Source organism: Trifolium pratense, linkage group LG5, assembly GCF_020283565.1.
Source record: "Trifolium pratense cultivar HEN17-A07 linkage group LG5, ARS_RC_1.1, whole genome shotgun sequence".
In the NCBI taxonomy this organism is placed as follows: Eukaryota; Viridiplantae; Streptophyta; class Magnoliopsida; order Fabales; family Fabaceae; genus Trifolium; species Trifolium pratense.
This window is the reverse complement of record NC_060063.1, coordinates 607353-627622: the sequence shown is the minus strand read 5'-3', so window position 1 is coordinate 627622 and position 20270 is coordinate 607353. Positions and strand designations below refer to the sequence as shown.

At 33.8% G+C, this 20270-nt stretch overlaps 1 protein-coding gene across 1 annotated transcript; it reads right to left on the bottom strand.

The window, feature by feature from the left end:
- Nucleotides 1–596: 596 nt before the first annotated feature.
- On the bottom strand, nt 597–1178 carry LOC123884302. Its single transcript, XM_045933375.1, has 2 exons — nt 988–1178; nt 597–870 (listed from the first exon to the last, which is right to left on the bottom strand). Exons 1-2 carry the CDS (start codon nt 1176–1178, stop codon nt 597–599), a joined length of 465 nt encoding a protein of 154 aa, XP_045789331.1.
- Between the last annotated feature and the right edge of the window lie 19092 nt (nt 1179–20270).

The following is a 20270-nucleotide window of genomic DNA, read 5'->3' as shown; positions in this document are numbered from 1 at the left end:
TCTTCATCTTTGTCAAGGAGAGTGTCTCCATTCTGTTGTTATTGAAATCCTTACTGGTTGTAAGGTTGAGGGGAGTGAGACGGGGTCTCATATCTAGGAGTTCCTAGGTAGAAGTTGCATTGGGTAGGGATTAAGTGAGGAGTTGTAAACGGGGGAGTTTAGCTCTGAATTAATACTGTTGATAGTGAATTTCCTCCTGGATTGGTATCCCCCAGATTAGGCTGTTAGGCTGAACTGGGTTAACAATTATGTGTGTCGTTTATGCTTTTCAGTATATGTTTTTAATGCTCTGTTTTATTGTTCTTACTGCTAAGACAAGTGTTACGACAAGTGTCTGCACATCGTGGACAACACTTGTCTACTGTGTACCAGAATTTCACCTTCAAAGCTTCGAGCAAGGCTAATGCTTCACCTTCTAATATAGAACAGTTGCCTTCCATCCATGCTGTTGCTCCCATGATAAACCTGCCCCTGTCATCGCGCAAAACCCAGCCAAGACTGGTCTTGTTTAACTCTTTGTGGAAACCCGCGTCGACGTTGCACTTGTACCAGTTTTGGTCTGGTTTCTGCCAACGAATGGGCTGCTGCTGCGCATTCTAACTTGCACCATGCTGCAGCTGTTGCACCGATATCCATTCCTCCCACATGTGTCGTGCCTTAAATCCCAGATTTCTTCCATTGTCCTGCAACTCGTTCCAAACAACATTGTTTCTGTTATTCCATAAAACCCATACAAGCATCGCAAAAAGACCAGCCAACTCCTTGTCAGAACCAGAGCAAATTGCAAAAATAAGCTCTTTAACACTGCTGGCCTGCAGTAAAAATGGTGCTAAAAATTGATCAAGACCTGCTGATAGCCGAGCTTGGGAACTAGCATCACAGCCAAGTACAACATGTCAATCATCTTCATTGTGTAGGTTACATAATGGACATAATAACGGGCATGGTACACGTTTTTCTTGCAAACGCATTCGTGTAGGTAAACACCCTTTGCTAATCCTCCATAAAAGATGTTTAGCCTTTGGTGGAGCACAAATTTTCCAAAGACTAGACCAATCATCCTGCTGAGATCCACCATTTATCTTCCCTGTAACATTCATCAACAATTTATATCCACTTTTAACACTATATTCACCATGAGTACTATCACTCCAAACTAATGAATCCTCATCAACCATGTTAAGTAATGGAGTGGCAATCATACGATTAGCAATATGCAACGGGAAAATAGAATCAATTTTCTCCTAGTCCCACAACTTCATATTTGGAATCATAAGATCATTAACGGTAAAATTATGCACACCTTGAACTTGTGGTGAAGGCAGCCATGCACCATCTTCTCCTCTTAGCCACGGTTCACTCATAATATTGATGCTAGCTCTGCTTCCAATACTCCACCTACATCCATGCATAAGAATCTCCCGCGATTTCCAAATACCTCTCCAAGCATAGCTCGGATTATGGCCCAATTTGCTTTCAAAAAGAGAGGAGTTAGGAAAATACCTTGCCTTGTAGAGTTTGGCTAAAAGTGTATTGGGCTTTGTCATGATATTCCAACCTTGTTTAGCAATCATTGCCAAGTTGAAAGAATGAAGGTCACGGAATCCCATACCTCCCTCAGCCTTTGAATGTGTCATTCGGTCCCAAGCTAACCACCGTATTCCTTTATTATTTACTCCACCTCCCCACCAAAAAGAGTTCATCATTCGCTCAATGTCCTTGATTGTTGAATCCGGTAGGAGATATACACTCATAATATAGGATGGTATTGCCTGCAGCACTGATTTAATCATAATCTCCTTCCCTGCTCTTGACAACGCTCTCCCTCTCCATGAGTTTATTCGCTTCCAGATTCTGTCCTTGATAAAAGCAAATATCTGCTTCTTCTTTCGCCCGATCATAGATGGAAGACCAAGATAGCTGCCAGTCCCTAGCACATGTCTGACACCCATAATTTTTGAAAGATCTTCCTGGGTTGCAATGCTGAGATTCCTGCTAAAGAAAACCTCTGACTTTGTCAAATTTATTTCTTGCCCTGACGCTTTTTCATAGATCTTAAGAATTGTCATCATATGGTTGATTTCTGCTACTGTTGACCTGCAAAACAAGAAGCAATCATCAGCGAAAAGAAGGTGGGACACCATCGGTGCCCCACGACATATCTGCACTCCATGTAAGTCTCCACTAGCCAGTGACCTATTGATTAAAGTCGACAACCCTTCAGTGATCAAAATGAAGAGATAAGGTGAGAGAGGATCTCCCTGCCTTAAACCCCTTCCGGGAAGAATAGGACCAACTTTTTCATAGTTCACCAATACTGAATAATTAACAGAACTAACGCATAGCATCATCCAATGAATCCACTTACTGGAAAAACCCAATCTCTCAAGTATACCACGCATATACCCCCAATCAACTTTATCATAGGCTTTGCTGATGTCAATTTTTAAAGCAAGTTCACCTTTCCACCCTCGAGTTCTTCTCTTAAGAGCATGAATGACCTCTACAGCTATAAGAGCATTGTCTAAAATCGATCTCCCCTCGATAAACGCCGATTATTCCTCCGAGACACACTTCTCAAGACAACTCTTCAGCCTATTAGCCAGCAATTTTGAAATCATTTTATATAGCACATTACAAAGCGAGATAGGTCGAAGATCCGTCATGGAAGTCGGATTCTCACATTTAGGAATCAGGCAAATATTTGTCTCATTCAACGATGACGGGAAGTACCCTCTTTCCAACCACTCTGTTGCAGCCTCAAATACATCATTACCACATAAGTCCCAAAAGTGTTGGTAAAAAGCTGGGTTAAACCCATCTGGACCTGGCGCTTTGTCCGGATGCATTTGGAATAGGGCTTCTTTCAATTCTTCTCGTGTAATAGGCCGAACCAGCTGATCATTATCATCTTGGGTAATTTTAGGAGCAATCAAGGAAAGTATTGGATCATGTGAAGAAGGATTAGATTTAAATAGCTGGTCAAAATAATTCAAGGCAACCGTACAGAGCTCAGGCTGACTTGTAATAACAATATTCTCATCATTCACAAGTTTGCTTATCTTCTTCACTCGTTGTCTTGCAGATGCCGACATGTGAAAAAACTTTGTATTCAAATCTCCTTCCTTCAACCAATGCATTTTTGCCCGCTGTTTCCAATAACTCTCCTCCTGTACCAACAGTCGTGCATGTTTTTCCTGAATCTCCTTAAAACGTCCCGAGTTTTGTGAGTCATTGCAACCCCGCAATCTTTCCATCTCCTCACTACATTCAAGTACTTCCTGTTTGAATCTCATGCGCTTTCTTCTTCCCCACCCTTTTAGCCTTTCCGCACATCTAGTCGTCTTGCTTATAACATCAGCGCCACTCTCCCTACCCCAACCATCTTCCACTACTTCATCAATATCATCCTCCTTCAACCAGCTATTTTCAAACCGAAACGAGTGAGTTTTCCTTTTCCAAAGCAGCGGTGAAGTTTGGAGTAAAATAGGACTATGGTCAGAATGAGAAGTTAGGAGATTCACAAGCTTGACACTAGGATATGTCGTGAGCCAGATTGAGTTAGCCATGGCCCTGTCAAGTCTTTCTTCAATAGCATTGGCTGCGCCTCTACTCTTACCCCACGTATATGGATAGCCTTCTAGCTGGATATCTGTAAGATCACAATCACATACGGCACTCCGAAATCCATTACACAACCAATTCGGATGAGGATTAATTCCTTTTTTATCTTCTTGAGCTAACAGATCATTGAAGTCACCTATAATACACCATGGTAGGTTGGACATGTCACGCAATTCACGTAATAAATCCCAGGCCTGCCTTCGTCTACCTCTTTCCGGATACCCGTAATAACAAGTTAACCGCCATTCTTCCTATTCCTTCTCGCTGACTATTAGGTTGATGAAATGTCTAGAATAATTCATCACTCTACACCTTATAGTATCCTTCCACATAACAGATAAACCCCCACTATGACCTACAGCATCAACTGTCAAACATGATTGAAATTTCAAATTCACACGAACACGTTCCATTGTTGAGTTTTTTGTTAGAGTTTCCGATAAGAACAAAATGTCAGGTTGGTGACCATGAGCGATGTTACGGAGATTAGGAATTGCACTCGGGTTACTCAGTCCCCGGCAATTCCAACTGAGGATCTTCATTGGTCCCGGCAGGCCTGGCTGCCAGGACCTGCCGTTAAAAAATGCTCAGAATTATGCATCGTCAATTCACTGTTTGTATTGTCCTCATCCCTTCTTCTCTTTTTCTCACTGTGCATTTCATTATCTTCCAAGGCCTTCTGTTTGAAATTCGGGTCCGCTGGGCAATGGGTCGGGTTGGTTAAAATTTTTGGTTTTTTTTCAGGTCTGGGTCGGTTTTGTTTCGGGTCAGATGTTGTTGTTAGACCGGGTCGGGTTATTGACTTTTTCTGGGTGACGGCTGTTAGGGTTTTTGAAGTTGAGGGCTTTATTGGTTGTGGGGTCGTAGTAATAGGTTGACTGTTGAAGGATAGGATTTGATGTGGTAATAATTGGCTATTATTGGTTTCTGTTTCTGGACTATTAATAATGATGGGGTGAATGGTTTAATGGTTGTTGGGGAATTAATGTTGGGAAAAAAATTTGGAATGTTGTTTGTAGTCAAGAACGATGGAATGGAATTTTTAGGGATAGGTACAGCTGTAGTATTTAGTGCAGGTAGAGTGTGATTAATTTGTATGTTTTGGTTGGTAGTGGAAAGGATTGATATGTGGCCTTGTGGATCATTAATGGGCAATGAATTGTTTTGGCTAGTAGTTATTGTTACCTGGCTATTATTGGGACAGTTTTGGAAAGGCTCTTGATTACTACCAGACACGTCAGCATGAGTGGGGACCGCAACATTACTCCTTAGTGGTTGATTTGAATTCCCAGCCATGTCACCACTGTGTTGCTTGCTCGGACCGCCGCTCTCCTCCCTCAACCACCGCGAAGCAGGTCTCCCTCCCTTTGTTCGTGGTTCTGCTCTGATTTCGGCTGACCACTCCCTTGTGTCATCATCTTGCTCCCATGATTCCACAGACAAAACAAAAAATTCCAAGCTTCTCATACTTAAATTTCACAGTACACCATTTCCCCTCCTTGTTCATCACTTTAGTATCTTTCTTTAATGGCATTCTGACATCAATTTTTACCCGAATCCGCATAAACTCTCCAAAAAGTAGAATTATTCTTCTTATCGTACTCCACAAAAGAACCAATATAATTTGCCAACGTAATGCCCACTTTCTCCTTCATAAGTCCCATTGGTAGATCATGGACCTGAACCCACATATTGACATGTGAAAGCGGTATGTGTTCAATTTGCATTCCTAGTTGGACTCATTCCATAATTAGCATATTGTTGTCAAAAATCCACGGGCTTCCATTGAGGACTGCCTCCATATCGAGTGGGTGGCCGAAATGGAATAGAATCTTCCCTCCCGTAGCCTCCTTTATCGTGACTCCTCTCACCGGCTTCCAAAGATCCGCCATTCTAATTTTCATGGAGTTGAAATGAATAGCCCTATCACAAATAAATCGACCAACAAGACACCACCGTAAATTCACCTGCTCCTCTTCCTCTGCGTCAAAATCAAACCGAAAACCTTCCTCCTCTTCATGCAACGATAAACCGTCAAGATTAGGATGTTCCATAGTAGCACACTAGATGGTAGCTATGCGAAAGTATTGTGTTATATTCTAGTATGATTTAATTGGTGAATATGAGATGAAAAAAACAAGCTTCTCACGCAGAGAAGTAATACCAACCCTAGCAGAGCACTAGGCAGAGAAGTTGTAATAGTTCGGCCCAATAATATAGAGTTAGAACCCAAAGAATACATACAAATTAACTCAGACCATACATTGTCATCTTCGTTAATGTTTCTCCATCTCTATTTACATTATTAAGCAAGTTTAAATAAATTTAGATTTTTAACTCGAAGTCCTCCTTCCCCTTTTGCTAAACATACTTTTTTCTCATTTCAACCAACAAATGGGCCAGGGGACTAACTCCAAGTCCTCCTTCCCCTTTTACAGTATTAGGTTAATGCACTATACTATACTTGTAATCGGGAGGGGACTAAAACCACATGATGTCGAAACTGAGTCCGAATCAGATTAGACAGTCCAGTGAATCGGATGCATGGTTTGTTTCGATTTGGATCAATTTTGAAAAATTAATCCAACATTCGATCTAATCCAACACATCAAACCAATATTTGATTTTGTGCAATTTTCAATTTTTTTGGATCGATTGACATATCTAATTTGTATCAGTTTGAATTTCAACACTTCTATTTGGATCTGGATTGCATGCAGTCCTGCAGTTATGATAGGTCTGACCATCCGATCATAATCAGACGTTCTAGATTAAAAGAAAATTTAATCAGGTTGTTTGACTGTTTTATATCTGAACTATTCCATTTTAATCGGACAGTCAAATCTATCTTGACTACATGATTGCATGGAGTTTTGACTGCATGCAATCTAAGAATCTGTTTTGGAAGGTCAATAAGCTAGCTTATAGCTTATACTAGATTTTAGCTTATAAGCTAAAAACTCTGTTTGGTAACAATTTTAAAAAATAGCTTATTGCTTATTTTACTAGCTTATAGCGTATTTTTTATACGCTATTTCAATTAGCTTTTGAGCTTATAGCTTATCATTTTTTATTCCAATTTTACCCCTATTGGTTATAGCTTATAGCTTATAGTTTAATTAAATATTAATTAAACATATTTTTTTATGTCATTTCAACCACTAATTTTACCAAACACTACAAATTCAATAAGCTAGCTTATTCGCTATAAGCTAAAAACTAACTTATAAGTTAACCGCTAGAAGCTCATCCGCTAGAAGCTAGCTTATCAGCTATCCGCTATTTTTTACCAAACTAAGCCTAAATCTCTTCTATTATATGAATGTGCCAAATTTTAACACGTCCATAAAAATAGTCCGCATAACCAAAAGGGTTACCCGCCACTCTCATCATAACCCTAATTACTTTTTGCTTCTTTTCTTGTTCATCCATTAGAGAGGGGTGATTATAGTCAATTTTGATCCATAATCACCTCTCTCTTGATTGTTCAACGTTGTAGATCCAAAAACATAATTATTTCAAACATTTAAAATTTGTCATATCAATTGAAAGTTTTATCATTAGACCGTTTTATACTATTAAAATAGATGTCGTGAACTTGTTAACAAATTCATTTTTGTTTTTAATTTTTAATAAACTTAAATATGTAATAATTTTAATCGACGTACTTTACAAATTAGAATGATCGAATATGCTGTTTTTTAGTTATGAACACGCGCGTGCAGGACAGAGTGTGAGACGGTGAGAGCTACATAGAAAGAGGGAGTGAGGGAGTGGGGGTGGGGGTTGTCCCAAAATAACAGTGGCTTAGATTCTTTCTTTTAAGAATTCTGATTGGCTGTTTGGATTTACTTTTGCACCAAGAAGAGTACTCGTGGGTGGGGCATAAAGTATAAATCCTCTGTCTCAACCTCACTGGCCCATTTGTATTAGCCTCCATTTCTAGGGGGATTCTAGGTAGAGCTGTCAAAATGGGCTAGCCCGAATGGGCCGGCCCGCCAAGCCCGATATTTTCCCGGGTTTGGGTATTGAAAATCCTAGCCCGAATTATTTCCGGGCTTTTTAGCCCGGCCAGACAAAGCCCGATTAAAATATGGGCTAGCCCGAATGGGCCGCGGGCGGCCCGCAAGCCCGAAAAAATTAAATGTGTCAATCGATAGGTCTCTCACCGATGAGTCATGTGTTTTGTGGACCGGATTGAATGTGTACGTGATATTATGGTGTACTATCAGTATTATATTATTTTCTATTTTTTAAAAAAAGTTTCCAATTTTTTTGGAAAAAAGTTTTCGATTTTTTTTGGGGAAAAATTTTCGATTTTTTTCGGAAAAAAGTCTTCGATCTTTTTTGGGGAAAAAATTTTTGATTTTTTTTCGGAAAAAAGTTCCCGATTTTCGGGGGGAAATTTTCTATTTTAGATAAAAACAATTTCAGAGGTTTTGTCTGAACAAAAAAGTTTTCGTTCTTTTTTCGGGAAAAAAGTTCCGATATTTTATTCGGAAAAAAGTTTCGGATATTTTCCGGAAAAAAAAGTTTTCGATATTTTTCTGGAAAAGTTCTAATATTTCATTCGAAAAAAAAGTTTTAAATATTTTCTGTTTTTTCACTCTTTTTTGTATCAGCAAAATTTTTTCAGATGAACATTTCGAAACTATTTTCCCCAAAAAATCGGGAACTTTTTTCCGGAAAACATCTGAACTTTTTCCAGAAAAATCAAAATCTTTTTTTCGGAAAAAATCCGAAACTTTTTTCCCGAAAAAAGAACGGAAACTTTTTTTTTCCAGAAAAACTCCGGAATTGTTTTTATCTGAAATCGAAACTTTTTCCCTAAAAAATCGGAACTTTTTTCCGGAAAAAAATCGCTAATTTTTTCCCGAAAAAATATCAAAAACTTTTTTTTCAAAAAAAAAAAATTAATACTGACAGTACATCATAATATCATGTACACATTCAATCCAGTCCACAGATCACATGACTCATCGGTGAGAGACCTATCATGGTCTCCCACACTAGAATCCGCCCCATTTCTATATCAATATTCTACTATTTCTTTGCCACTTTTCAAATGATGCTACATCATTGGGCAGCATATTCATATAAGTCATACCGCTCATAAAATGTTAACATGTGCACCAAATGCACATGTTAAGAATACAAATGTAGTAATATTCTCTTGTAACTTGTGCATTATATTTTTTAAACATTAAATTCTTTTATGTTATTAAATATAAATTTCTATTTTTAGATATTTAACATGTGCCCTTGGTGCACATGTTAACATGACCCCTGCTCATAAAATGTTTTTTAAAATTATCAAATAAATAATTAAGAGGATTTCTTTTCTTTTTTCTTTTTACAAAATTTAAGAGGATTTTTCTATTATAAACTAATTAATATATGAACTATTATTCAATGAAAGTCGGTTCAATTTGAAAAAAAAATGGTTACATAATATTGGTACGAAATTTCTTCCAACATTATAAATGGCATTTTTTTGAAGAAGCCAATCAAATATATTAAAAACAAACGCTAGCGTCTTTAGCACAAGGTGTACCAAAAGGAGTTAAAGAATCCACAAATTACAAAAGGAGGAACCTCTAGCTATCGCAACATAGCCAAAGAATCAAAATTATGTTACAACCTCAAAACATAAACCAGGTCTAGACCTCCGGACCGAATAATCGAAATGAAAAACAACATAATAAGGTATCGTTTGACCTAACTTTTTTTCCTCTTCGTTTTCCTTAAAAGTAACAAGTTAGGCCAAACAACAATTTTTAAAAGCTATAGTAAAAAAAAACAGCTTCTATATTTTAGAAAAAATTATAATATATTATCAAACATATTTTTTAACCCTATTATAATAAAAAAAACAACAACTTTTAACTTTTTTTTATAAAAAAAAAAGTAAAATTTACCAAACAATTTTTATTTTAGTTAAAAAGCTATTAAAAACAATTTTTACTGGGTGGTTGGTGGTGTTGCTGGATTTTCTTGATCTCTGGCGCCCTCCTCTGCGTCAGAGGCTGGAGCTGTTTTAAACCCATCTTGATCGGGTTCTGGTTTTGGATCCTCAAACCTGCTGGTTGGAGTTTTTGAGTGCTCTATGGCGGTGACTTGGCTTGTTCTCAGTCGTTGTCATTTGCTCTTCTCCTTTTCCTGTTGCAGATAAGGCTAGAAATGACTTTGTACTTGCTGCTGCAGCGAGTTGTCGATTATTGTATCTAGTTTCCGTGTTGACGGTCAGATTCAGTGTCGTACCTTAAAAACTAGATTAATCGTTTACTGTCTCTCTAGTTTGTTGCTGTAATGGTTGCATCCGTTACACATCTCTTTTTTTGCAATTTGGTTTGGGGTCCCGTGTTGGATTGGCTGGATTGTGTTTGATGTGTATTCAGATGCCTCACATTTTGTTCTTTCACTGGATTTTGGTCCAGTTATGTTTTGTATACCATTTTTGTGTAGGTTGATTAAAAAAAAACTATTATTGTTAGCTTTATGGTTAAAAGAGCTTCTACACTTAAAAAAGGACAGGTCAAACGATAACTAAGATTTGAACCACCAAAAAGTTTGGAGTTTAACATTTTTCATATGAGAACGAAGTTGTTCCGAACTATTGTGGAAAAGTCTCAAATTACGGCCCTTCGAAATAGTAAAAAGAGTTGAAATTCAAATTATATTAAAAACCAATCGAGACTTTTTGGAGAAACCACAAAGACTTCCAAACTGAAGGAAATGCTCAAATAAGGAACCTTGAAGAGTCGTTGAGATTCTTAACCAACCCGATATCAAAAGCCAAAGGTGGCCATAAAAAGCACAAGAGAAAAATAAATGATCTTGATCCTCTACCATTATAAACTAATATATGTCTCCTAAACAGATTCATCTTTGTTGCTAATCTATTCAGGAACAAGCACCAAATAAAGATATTAACCTTCAGCGGAATTTGCTTAAGCCACAGAACATGATTGCAACGTTCATCTATTGTTGTATCCGAACTAGTCAAGTGTTCATAAGCACTTTTGACTGTGTACCTGAGGGAATAATGAAGCTTCCATCTCCACTTGTCAGTCACACCAGCCTGCAAAAACACAAGTGAAAGTTGCTCTACACACTCCCTAACCAAACCCTCCTCCCACACAAAGAGTCTCCTTCTCCACTTTCACGCCTCACCATTATCCTTGCAGTCATTGCTTTTGCATTTCTTAGCTTACGCCACAAACGCCGAACGAGAATATTGGAATCAGAGTTAAAATCAAAAAGTCAAGAGCTTCGAATAGAGTACAGTTTCTTAAGAAAAATTGGGTTTCAACAAAATTCAGATACAAGGAGCTCGAAGAAGCAACAGATGGGTTTCAATCACTTGTTGGAAGAGGTTCTTCAGCTTCTATTTTCAAAGGAATTCTAAATGATGGAACTTCGGTCGCGTTAGCGATGATTAATCTCCATCGGAGAATCTGTTCGGTTCTCTCCTCACAACCGAATTTTCTCCATATACATGAGTCAGGAATTGAACCATTGACCACATGCTTAAGTGGACCAAATTACTCTTACCGTTTGGACGAATTCATTATTGATAAAATTATGATGAATTTACTTTGTGAAAAACAATTCCATATATATATTCTCTAATTAATGTAGGGGAATATCTTTGAATTTGATAAATTAACAAAAAATAGTAAAAAGTTATATAACTGAAATTTTTAATAAAAAATCCAATTTTTTTATTCTCAATAAAATTGCATGCAAATGCATAATATAATTTTTTTTGTCAAGATATAATTATATTTTTTAATAGCAATAGTAATAATTTTATTTTATAATTTTACCATATTTATCTTCTTAACATATGCACCGTCTTAAGACACATGTTAACATATTCCCGTAACTTATTACCATGTTCAATATAAACTATAAAGGCTCCACTTCCAATAATAAAAAGAAATATTTATTCCAACTTATATATCATGCAAAAGAAGAAGATCCTTTGCACTAGAGGAACACTTCCTTAGGTCCAACACCAAATAAAAGGTGTTGGACACACATACATAATTTTAAAAAAATAAATTGTAAAATGATTAATTGATTTTAAATAATGTGACTAATTTATTTAACATTTACTTTTTCTTTTATATAAGTGTGTGCCTAAATAAATTTTTGTTGGGGTTGTGCCCAACTAAGAATCACTCTTTGCACCGTATCACCCCAATAAAATAAGGCAAATGATCCACGCATGACTGTCTTAATCTTCACTTTATCATTTTTTATATATGCCTTTGAAATTTATTAGAAATATGTCATTTTAATTTGCATTTTTGTTATTATTTAATTTTGGCCTACTAGCTAGCATCATTGATAAGGATGCTAGCATGTGTGTATAAATTGGAACGATTATTTTTTTTAGCCCACATATCTATATCTATATACTTCATTCGTCCCAAAATATAAGCAAAAATTTGTCAATGAAAGTTGATGTATTTGGTTTAAAATTTAGTCTAGATACATTCATTTTTGTTGACCTCCTTTTACTTATATTTTGGGACGGAGTAGTATAATGCTAGAGATTTGTATAATATTATATTATAAATTATTTATATGATTGCCTCTTCCCCGTTTAGGCAAAGTGATCATTACTTGCCCAAAGAAGAAAAGGTGTCACTACAATTTGATTTTTAATTAGAGGTTCTTTAATTTTTTTAATATATTAATCTACTTTATCATTTCTTATTCCAAAATCCAAAGTGTTAAGAGATGTATCGATTTTATTCAATATTTTATTAACTCCAAGTATAGATGTACTTGGCCATTTTACCACCGTTCATTCATCCCTCCAATAGGATAAAATAATATATTCAGGTTTACCAAGATATAGGTATAGCTTATTATTGGCTCAATTTGCTTGGTAGCTGTGCTGCTTTTATTTAACTTACTATTTTTCCTACTCATCAATATTTATACATTTAATTTAATCATACATATATAATTGAAAAAAAAATAAAATATTCAAATGTTTGTGACCAAGCAAAAAATATGTCTCTTCGCTCAAATGAATAGTCATGTTCCTTATTAAGCTTGGGATGAAAATATTAGGGTAAATTTAACTATGCCCTATTGGTGGTGTAGCTTATTATTGGCTCAATTTGCTTGGTAGCTGTGCTGCTTTTAGATCAACTTTCCATATCTCCCATTTTGTCTCCAAGAAATATTTGCAACATCATTAACATTTGAATATTTAATTTGGTCACATACATATAATTAAAAAAAGTAGAAATAGAAATGAATTATTCCCTCTCTCCTAAACTAAATGACCTAGTTGACCACTATTACGTTTGTCAATGTACAACTTTAATCGTTAATATTTTAAATTATATTAACAAGCGGAGATAAAACAAGAATTCAAGAGGTGAAGTTAGATTTATTGATAAAAGAATTCTAGGAAGAAGAGATAAAACAAGCGGAGTGATATTGAATAAGTTCTAAGAATCTAGGTCCGGACAGAGTAAACTTCGTTTTTTTTTAAGGATTTTTGTAAAGAAATTAAAGGTAATTTCACAAAAATTTTGTCAGAGTTCCATGAAAATAGGAGGCTAACAAAAAGGTGTCAACAATAAGTTTATTGCTCTAAGGCACATGTTAAGGAAGCAAAAATAAAAATTATTAAATGTTAATTTGTGTATTTTAACTTTTGAAGCATTAAATTTACGGTATCGGTAAATGTTGAGTTTCTATTTTCTAAAAATGAGAAGTCGGTGAAATTATCAAACTATGGGCCAATCTCTTTGGTTGCTTCTATGAGCATATGCTTCTTGGATGCTGTAGAGCAAGTTGGAGTCAGGGTTGGAAGAGCTATTTGGATCAATTGGTTTGCCTATCTATGTTTGTTCAAAACATTGTTTTTAGCTGAAATAAAAAAAAAAAAAAAAAAATTACATAGAAATCTATTTCATAAATGGCATAATTTGGAGAGAAATGTTGTTAATTATATTCTTATAGAAATATAAAAAAATCTGTCTATGTGAGTTTAATTCATTTGGTAGGGACATTCCATTATTTACATAGAAGTCAGAGTTCAAACCTCAAATATTTCACTTATCCACAGTGAAATTTTTAAACAGTGAAATTTCTAGCAATCATGCTACCTAGCCAAAAAATTGAAAAATTAATAACTGAAATTTTGAACATTTATTAAAAAGTCAATTCATCAAGCAAGTACTTCCTCTGGTTTTTAACATAAGAAAAATTTCACTTTTTAGATTCATTGAGAATTCAATATATCTAGTCCATATTTTTAGACTAAATATATTGAATTCTCAATGAATCTAAAATGTGGAATTTATATTATATTAAGGATCGAAGGGAGTATCATAATTCAAACACCTTTTTTGGATTTGACATGCATGCATTTAAATATTTTTATCATTTGTTTTCTTGTGATTTTCTGGTATTTAATTGCCCTATACTTGAAGGTACATCCAAATTATCTCATTTTATATTTACTTCTGGGCCAACAAAGATATGACATAAATGTAACACCTGTCGACTAATAAGTGGATAACATTTGCATTTCATGTTTAATTTCATATCTTCACTGTGCACCGTTGACGATTGATGCAAAATCAGATGTGAAATCTAAAGTTTTAGATTACATTAATTATTGATAATCCTTACATAATCAAGAACCAATTTGAACCAATTGTTAGTCGTTTAGTGGTGATTGGTGATGGACATCGATCGTAGGAAAGATTACGGTTTGATTTTTCGTAACTGCGATCGAAGAGAATTGAAACTACTTGATATCAGAATTGACCTCCGAATCAGATTAAACAATTTAGTTAGCCGGATACTGATGATAAAAAAATTAATTTGAAATGTGCCGGATTTAATTATTTTTATCGCATGTAATGACTTTAATTATTAAAATATTTCAACTTGTAATCAAGTTTAGGTAAGCTTAATTACATGGAGTCATAGAGATGAAACTAGTGAAGTAGATTCCGGTCCCCGATTTGGTCAAGTGATCAAGAAAAATGATTTGAGTCTAATGAAGCAATATTAAGTATCTAATTGGTCGGTTATTTTCTAAGTTAATAATTAGTAAATTAAGTAGAACATTTTTCTTAGGGTCTAAGTTTGATAAACAACTAAGATGAAGATTTTCAACATATGATTTAATGGTTCAACCAATAAGAATATTGTTAATTTAAAATAATATATGTAATATTGTTTCTATACATTTCTAATTAGTTGACATCATATGATGAAAAAGGTTTAAGTTTTATTGCATCAGTATTGTTTCTATCTCTTTCGATCGCAGTGGCGAGCATCTGTTGGGGTATCTTTTTAGGCCCTATAGTTTCTTCTTGTTGTTTGGGAATTATTTTGGGCAGAGTACCACTTGTACTTTCTCCAAATTTGGACCTAGTACTAATTGTACTTTGTTCCATTTTTTGATTAATAAATATATATATATATATATATATATATATATATATATATATATTAAAAAAAAAAGTATATACTCTAGAATGGGCTTTAAAAAACGGTAATATTATTGAAAAAATCATGCATGGATAATATTATTCATGATCTTTTGTGATATATAGGTGCACTTTGACACTATTAATAGAATTGTATAAAAAAAATGTCATGTCAAAAATCTTAGCAATGACTTTAATCAAATTATCGATATCACGCCGACTTGTAGGATTTTGTTTCCATTTCTATGTTAATTTATACTTAACTAAATATGCATATCTTTGAGAAGTGTCCGGAGATATAAAATACGTCTTTATCATTTCAAGTAAGCTCATTAATTAATGCAGCAAGCTAGAAGTGCACCTATATGTGCAGTAACCATATACTGTATTCTGATTGAAGTGTTAAACTGTCGGTATGTATTCTTAGTATATAAAGGGATTTCTGTTGTATTGTAAGGATTTGAGTACTTTTTGTTGTCTCGTCTTTGTGCGGTGTATTTTGTTGTCGCGTGTTTGTGCAGTGTTTATTTGTTTCAGGTTGAATGATTAGTTCCGATCTAGTGCAAATTCAATCAATGTTGACTTTGGTGTCATCAATGCTACAGATCTAGAGACATGGATATTCCGGACACTTCAATATAGTCATATTTAAATTTGTAGGCTTATGCAATTTGTCGTTTTATGCTATTAACATGGATGTTGTGAGTTTATTCGCAGATTTATCCCTTTTTATTTTTAGCGACTTTGAATTTGTATTGCAACAATGTACTCTATCAATTTGAATTAATGAATATAGTTTCTTTTAAGTCTAAAAAAAGAAAGCTAGAAATTTATTCAAGAAATAAAAGCTCAGAAAAAAAAAAACTAATCCAATGATACTTGATACGAGTAAGGGATATATGCAGAAAAGAAAATTTGATCATTGATACTTACACTTCATTGTCTCAAATCATCAATTATCAACCTATTAAGTATTATTATACAAAAAAATTATTCGATACCAGACAAAATGATACACATGCCAAGAGAGAAAATAAGAAGCAATTATCAAAATTAAGAATTTTACTATATTTTTTGTTAGACAAAATTATTTGGGGCCTAAATTTTAAACTTATTTTTAAGGAACTAGGACGATCGTCACCCTCTTTTTTCTCTGCCTCAGATATGGCCTTGGACTCACAGACAACTATATTCTACCACTACAGTAAGCCGCCTCTCTGTGGACAAGTTTCCAAAAGAAGGTTTTAGGTCTCTAAAACTCTAATTCTCTATCTATAAGAGCCTAACTCGCGGTCTAGACAAGATATGCAACATCTAAATCCTAATGCCTATTACATTCAGTGCTTAGTGAATTTATCGCCAAGAGTGTATATATTGAGTTTTTTTAAAAAAAAAAAAAAAAAAAAACTCAATGGTCCGGTGCAGCCTTACCACCCAAATCTTTAAGTCTGGCGAGAATCACTTTTTTTTTGGGTTAAATATGTTTTTGGTCCCTATAGTTTCACATAATTTTCGTTTTAGTCCCTGAAGTTTCTTCACTCAAGGTTTTTAGTCCCTACTTTTCATTCAACTCGTGCATATCATTCAAAAAAATTTAAAAAAATTATGCGGTAATGTTTAGTACATTATATGAATCTCTTTTAAAAAAGTTTATTTTATTTTAACAAGAGATGAATTAAATATGATTTTTTTTAGTTTTTTGCACATAAAAATTCATAAATATTTCATTTTATGTTAAAAAAATCTAAATTTTTATCGGAGATGTTCTTATAATATTCTAAACATGAATATAAAAGATCATTCAAAAATGTGAAAGTGTACAATAGTTTGATTAAAAGTAGGGACTAAAAACCTTGAGTGGAGAAACTTCGGGGACTAAAAGTGTGAAAACAAACTTCAGGAACTTAAACAAAAATTCTGTGAAACTATAGGGACCAAAAACATATTTAATTTTTTTTTTAACATCCGGAGAGAATAACTTATATTCTTAAGGATAGTCATTCTTTTTTACTGCATCACTCTAAGCACAAATAATGCACATTAGCACATATCATGAAATACAAAGATATAATTTTATATATTCAATATATAAAATTATATCAGTGACTATACTTATATTTATGTATAGGAGTACAAATAAAGTTGACCCAAGACATGACTATACTTATACTTATTTATGTATAGGTCAAACAAGACAAATATCAGTGATAAAAGTTTGACATTGTAATTTTAAAGATCATTGATGTAATTATTATTAAAAAAATGTTAAACAATATTAATATTTGATGAATATTCATTTTAATTATATTTAATTAAAGTACATATAATCTATAGGGAAAGCCTAGGAGCACTAGCAGCCACTTTCGACCTGTAAGGTCTCAAAACTATTTTTTATTTAATTAAATTATTATTAGGTTTTTTTTTGTCGTGTAGCCTATAGTGGTTTAAAATTCCACCCTTAAAGAGGATAAGTGGAATGACCGGAGTTGGAAGGTCGATCCCTTACATATATAATATAATGTCCTACCAACTAAGCTAAGTCGGGACAAATTATTATTAGCTTTAATATACTATAAAGCTATTCATATAAAATATTAGTATATCAACCAAGACCAATGTACTATTTTTATTTTTATAATTAAGGACCAATATACTATTTTAAATAAAGGCATGTACATATGCATGTATTCACAACATATTGGTATAACTGCCAAGTACACCTTTGATTTAATTAACTTGCTTTTCCCATGATCTTGGCAAGGGAGGATAGGGTGGGATACATGTGTATAGTCATCCTAGCTACAATAAAAAATAAAGTACATTCCAAATCGAGAAATCTTGATTTCAAGGATATGCATTTGTAGTGGACCTACCCATGTTCATGATATGCTTTTGATAAAATCAACCGATGTAATATGAATCATATGATTTCTATAACTTTGTTAGTAAAAATAAAATAAAATTATTTAGACCTAAAAATAAATTACATGGAGTCAAATTTGTATGACAGACAATTAAGTAGTAGTCGAATGAGTCTTAGTTCCCTGACAAGTATAAAAACAATTAAATGCGAAGAAACCGAATCTTTCTCAAGTCTACTAAAATACAGCATGATCATCAAGACACTTTAGACGTGATCAAAAGGCAGATAAACATGAAAATCAGACGTTCTAATCGTGCAGACACTATTTGAAGAAAAAAAATTGTGCACTCCACAATTTGAAATACCTCATGTTTTATTTGAACTGTCTTTTGAAGTTATGAAATAAAATAAATTTAATAATTAATTTCTTAAACTATATTCATTTATCCTGGGCCGTATATTTTCCATTTGCTCATCATTTTGATGCTTTGTTCTGACTTCATGCAAAGTTTTTCATTTTATTCCTTTCTATTCTATAAAATTTACAGACCACTTTTTTCCTACCAAAAAAATAATAATTTACGAACCACTTTTATATTCATTTTTGGTTTTTATAACAACCACTTGTTTATATATAGATGAATAAACTTCACTCACCAGGTCACTCACTACGTCACTTTTGATATAACTGTATTTGTTATTACATAAAACACGTGGTACAAGACTTTAAAATTTAAATATTATCAAAGCTCAGCCACATACTTCATAACTAATGATGCAGTTAATCCAAAAAAAAAAACTAATGATGCAATTTTTTTATTATTTTATTTTAACAAGTACTGATGATGCAGCTTGATGTGTAGTATATTCGCTCCTTTTTACAATGAATATTATTTTTGTCCATTTCATACATTAAGAAATGATTTTAAAATATAAAAATATACTAATAATTTTAATAAATTATCCTTTATTAATTATTAGTGTCTTTTATATTATTATAAATGTAAAATGAAATGTTTTTTTTCTCCAGAAAATGAAACGTTCTATCTGGACTTAAATATAAGTAAAAAATAACATATATATGGTGTAAATTTGAATTAAATACATTTGAGTTTTAGCTTATATTCAAGACCGGAAAACCTATACTATAAAAAGAAGGACCGGAAAGTGTATAATTCTTTGAAAAAAATATACATAATGTTAATTAGAGCGTACAATTGAAAAAATTATTTTATACAACTAATATGAGTTGTGAGCATGGTCTAGGACTTTATCATAGAGTGATAAAAATAACTTCAGGTTTGATTTCCACCTAGAAAACTAACAAATACATTTTTTTTATACTAAAGTGATAAAGTTGAAATACTAAGTATGATATTAGTACCATGAGAATGACACATCACCAAGGGTTTAGGGGACAAAATACTAAAATATGGAAGACACTGAATATCAATCACACTATTGGGTATATGTAACTATCATGATAAAGTTATCAATTATATAGACACAACGGCAACATCAAGTGATTTGTGTCTTGTATGCGTTTTGAAAGCCACAAGCACGATCTATCAACTAATAAGAAAACCACAGGCACACGATAACTATTAAGCATTGGACAAGTGTCTTCATGACAATAGAAGCTCAATTGAACTTTGCTAGTGAATGTAGTACGAACATATAGTATTATGTTACATGTTTTCTCTTTAGGCCCCATGGTTCTTTTTCCCTTTGAAATTTACTTTTTTGCCCTTCAATAAAAACTTCGGTTGCTATGAAAAAGAAATTCGGTTTCTGTTAACCGAATTTTTCCTGAATTTGAACTAGAAAAAACTTCGGTTTTTGTGAACCGAAGTTTTTAGCAAGGGCAAGATTGGAATATTTGGGGGTATAAAAGATATATGAGAGGCCTAGAGAGAAAACATCATTATGTTATCTTTGTGTGGCTGGAAATATTAGAGATTTTGTGAATGAAGCCCCAAGAATTGCTTGTTATTATAAATGTAAAAGTTAGTTGAGTATTACTTACACTAGTTATGAGCTAGTTATTCTCACTTTTTATATGATTCGGAAATGACCTAAAACTGATATGGCCGAAGTTTCAGAATATGGCGGAGGAGGTGGAGGCTGCTCCCTGAAGAGGGGTGGTGTATTTGTAAAGACTTCAACACTCAAGTTAATGAAGGTTTTAAGAAAATCATGAGGTTTAATTGAATCTTAAAACGTCTATTTTACCTAGACATGGGCCCTTTTATATAGGTGAAAGATAGGGGAATCTGAGTCCAAAAGCAATTATGCAGTTGAGAGAT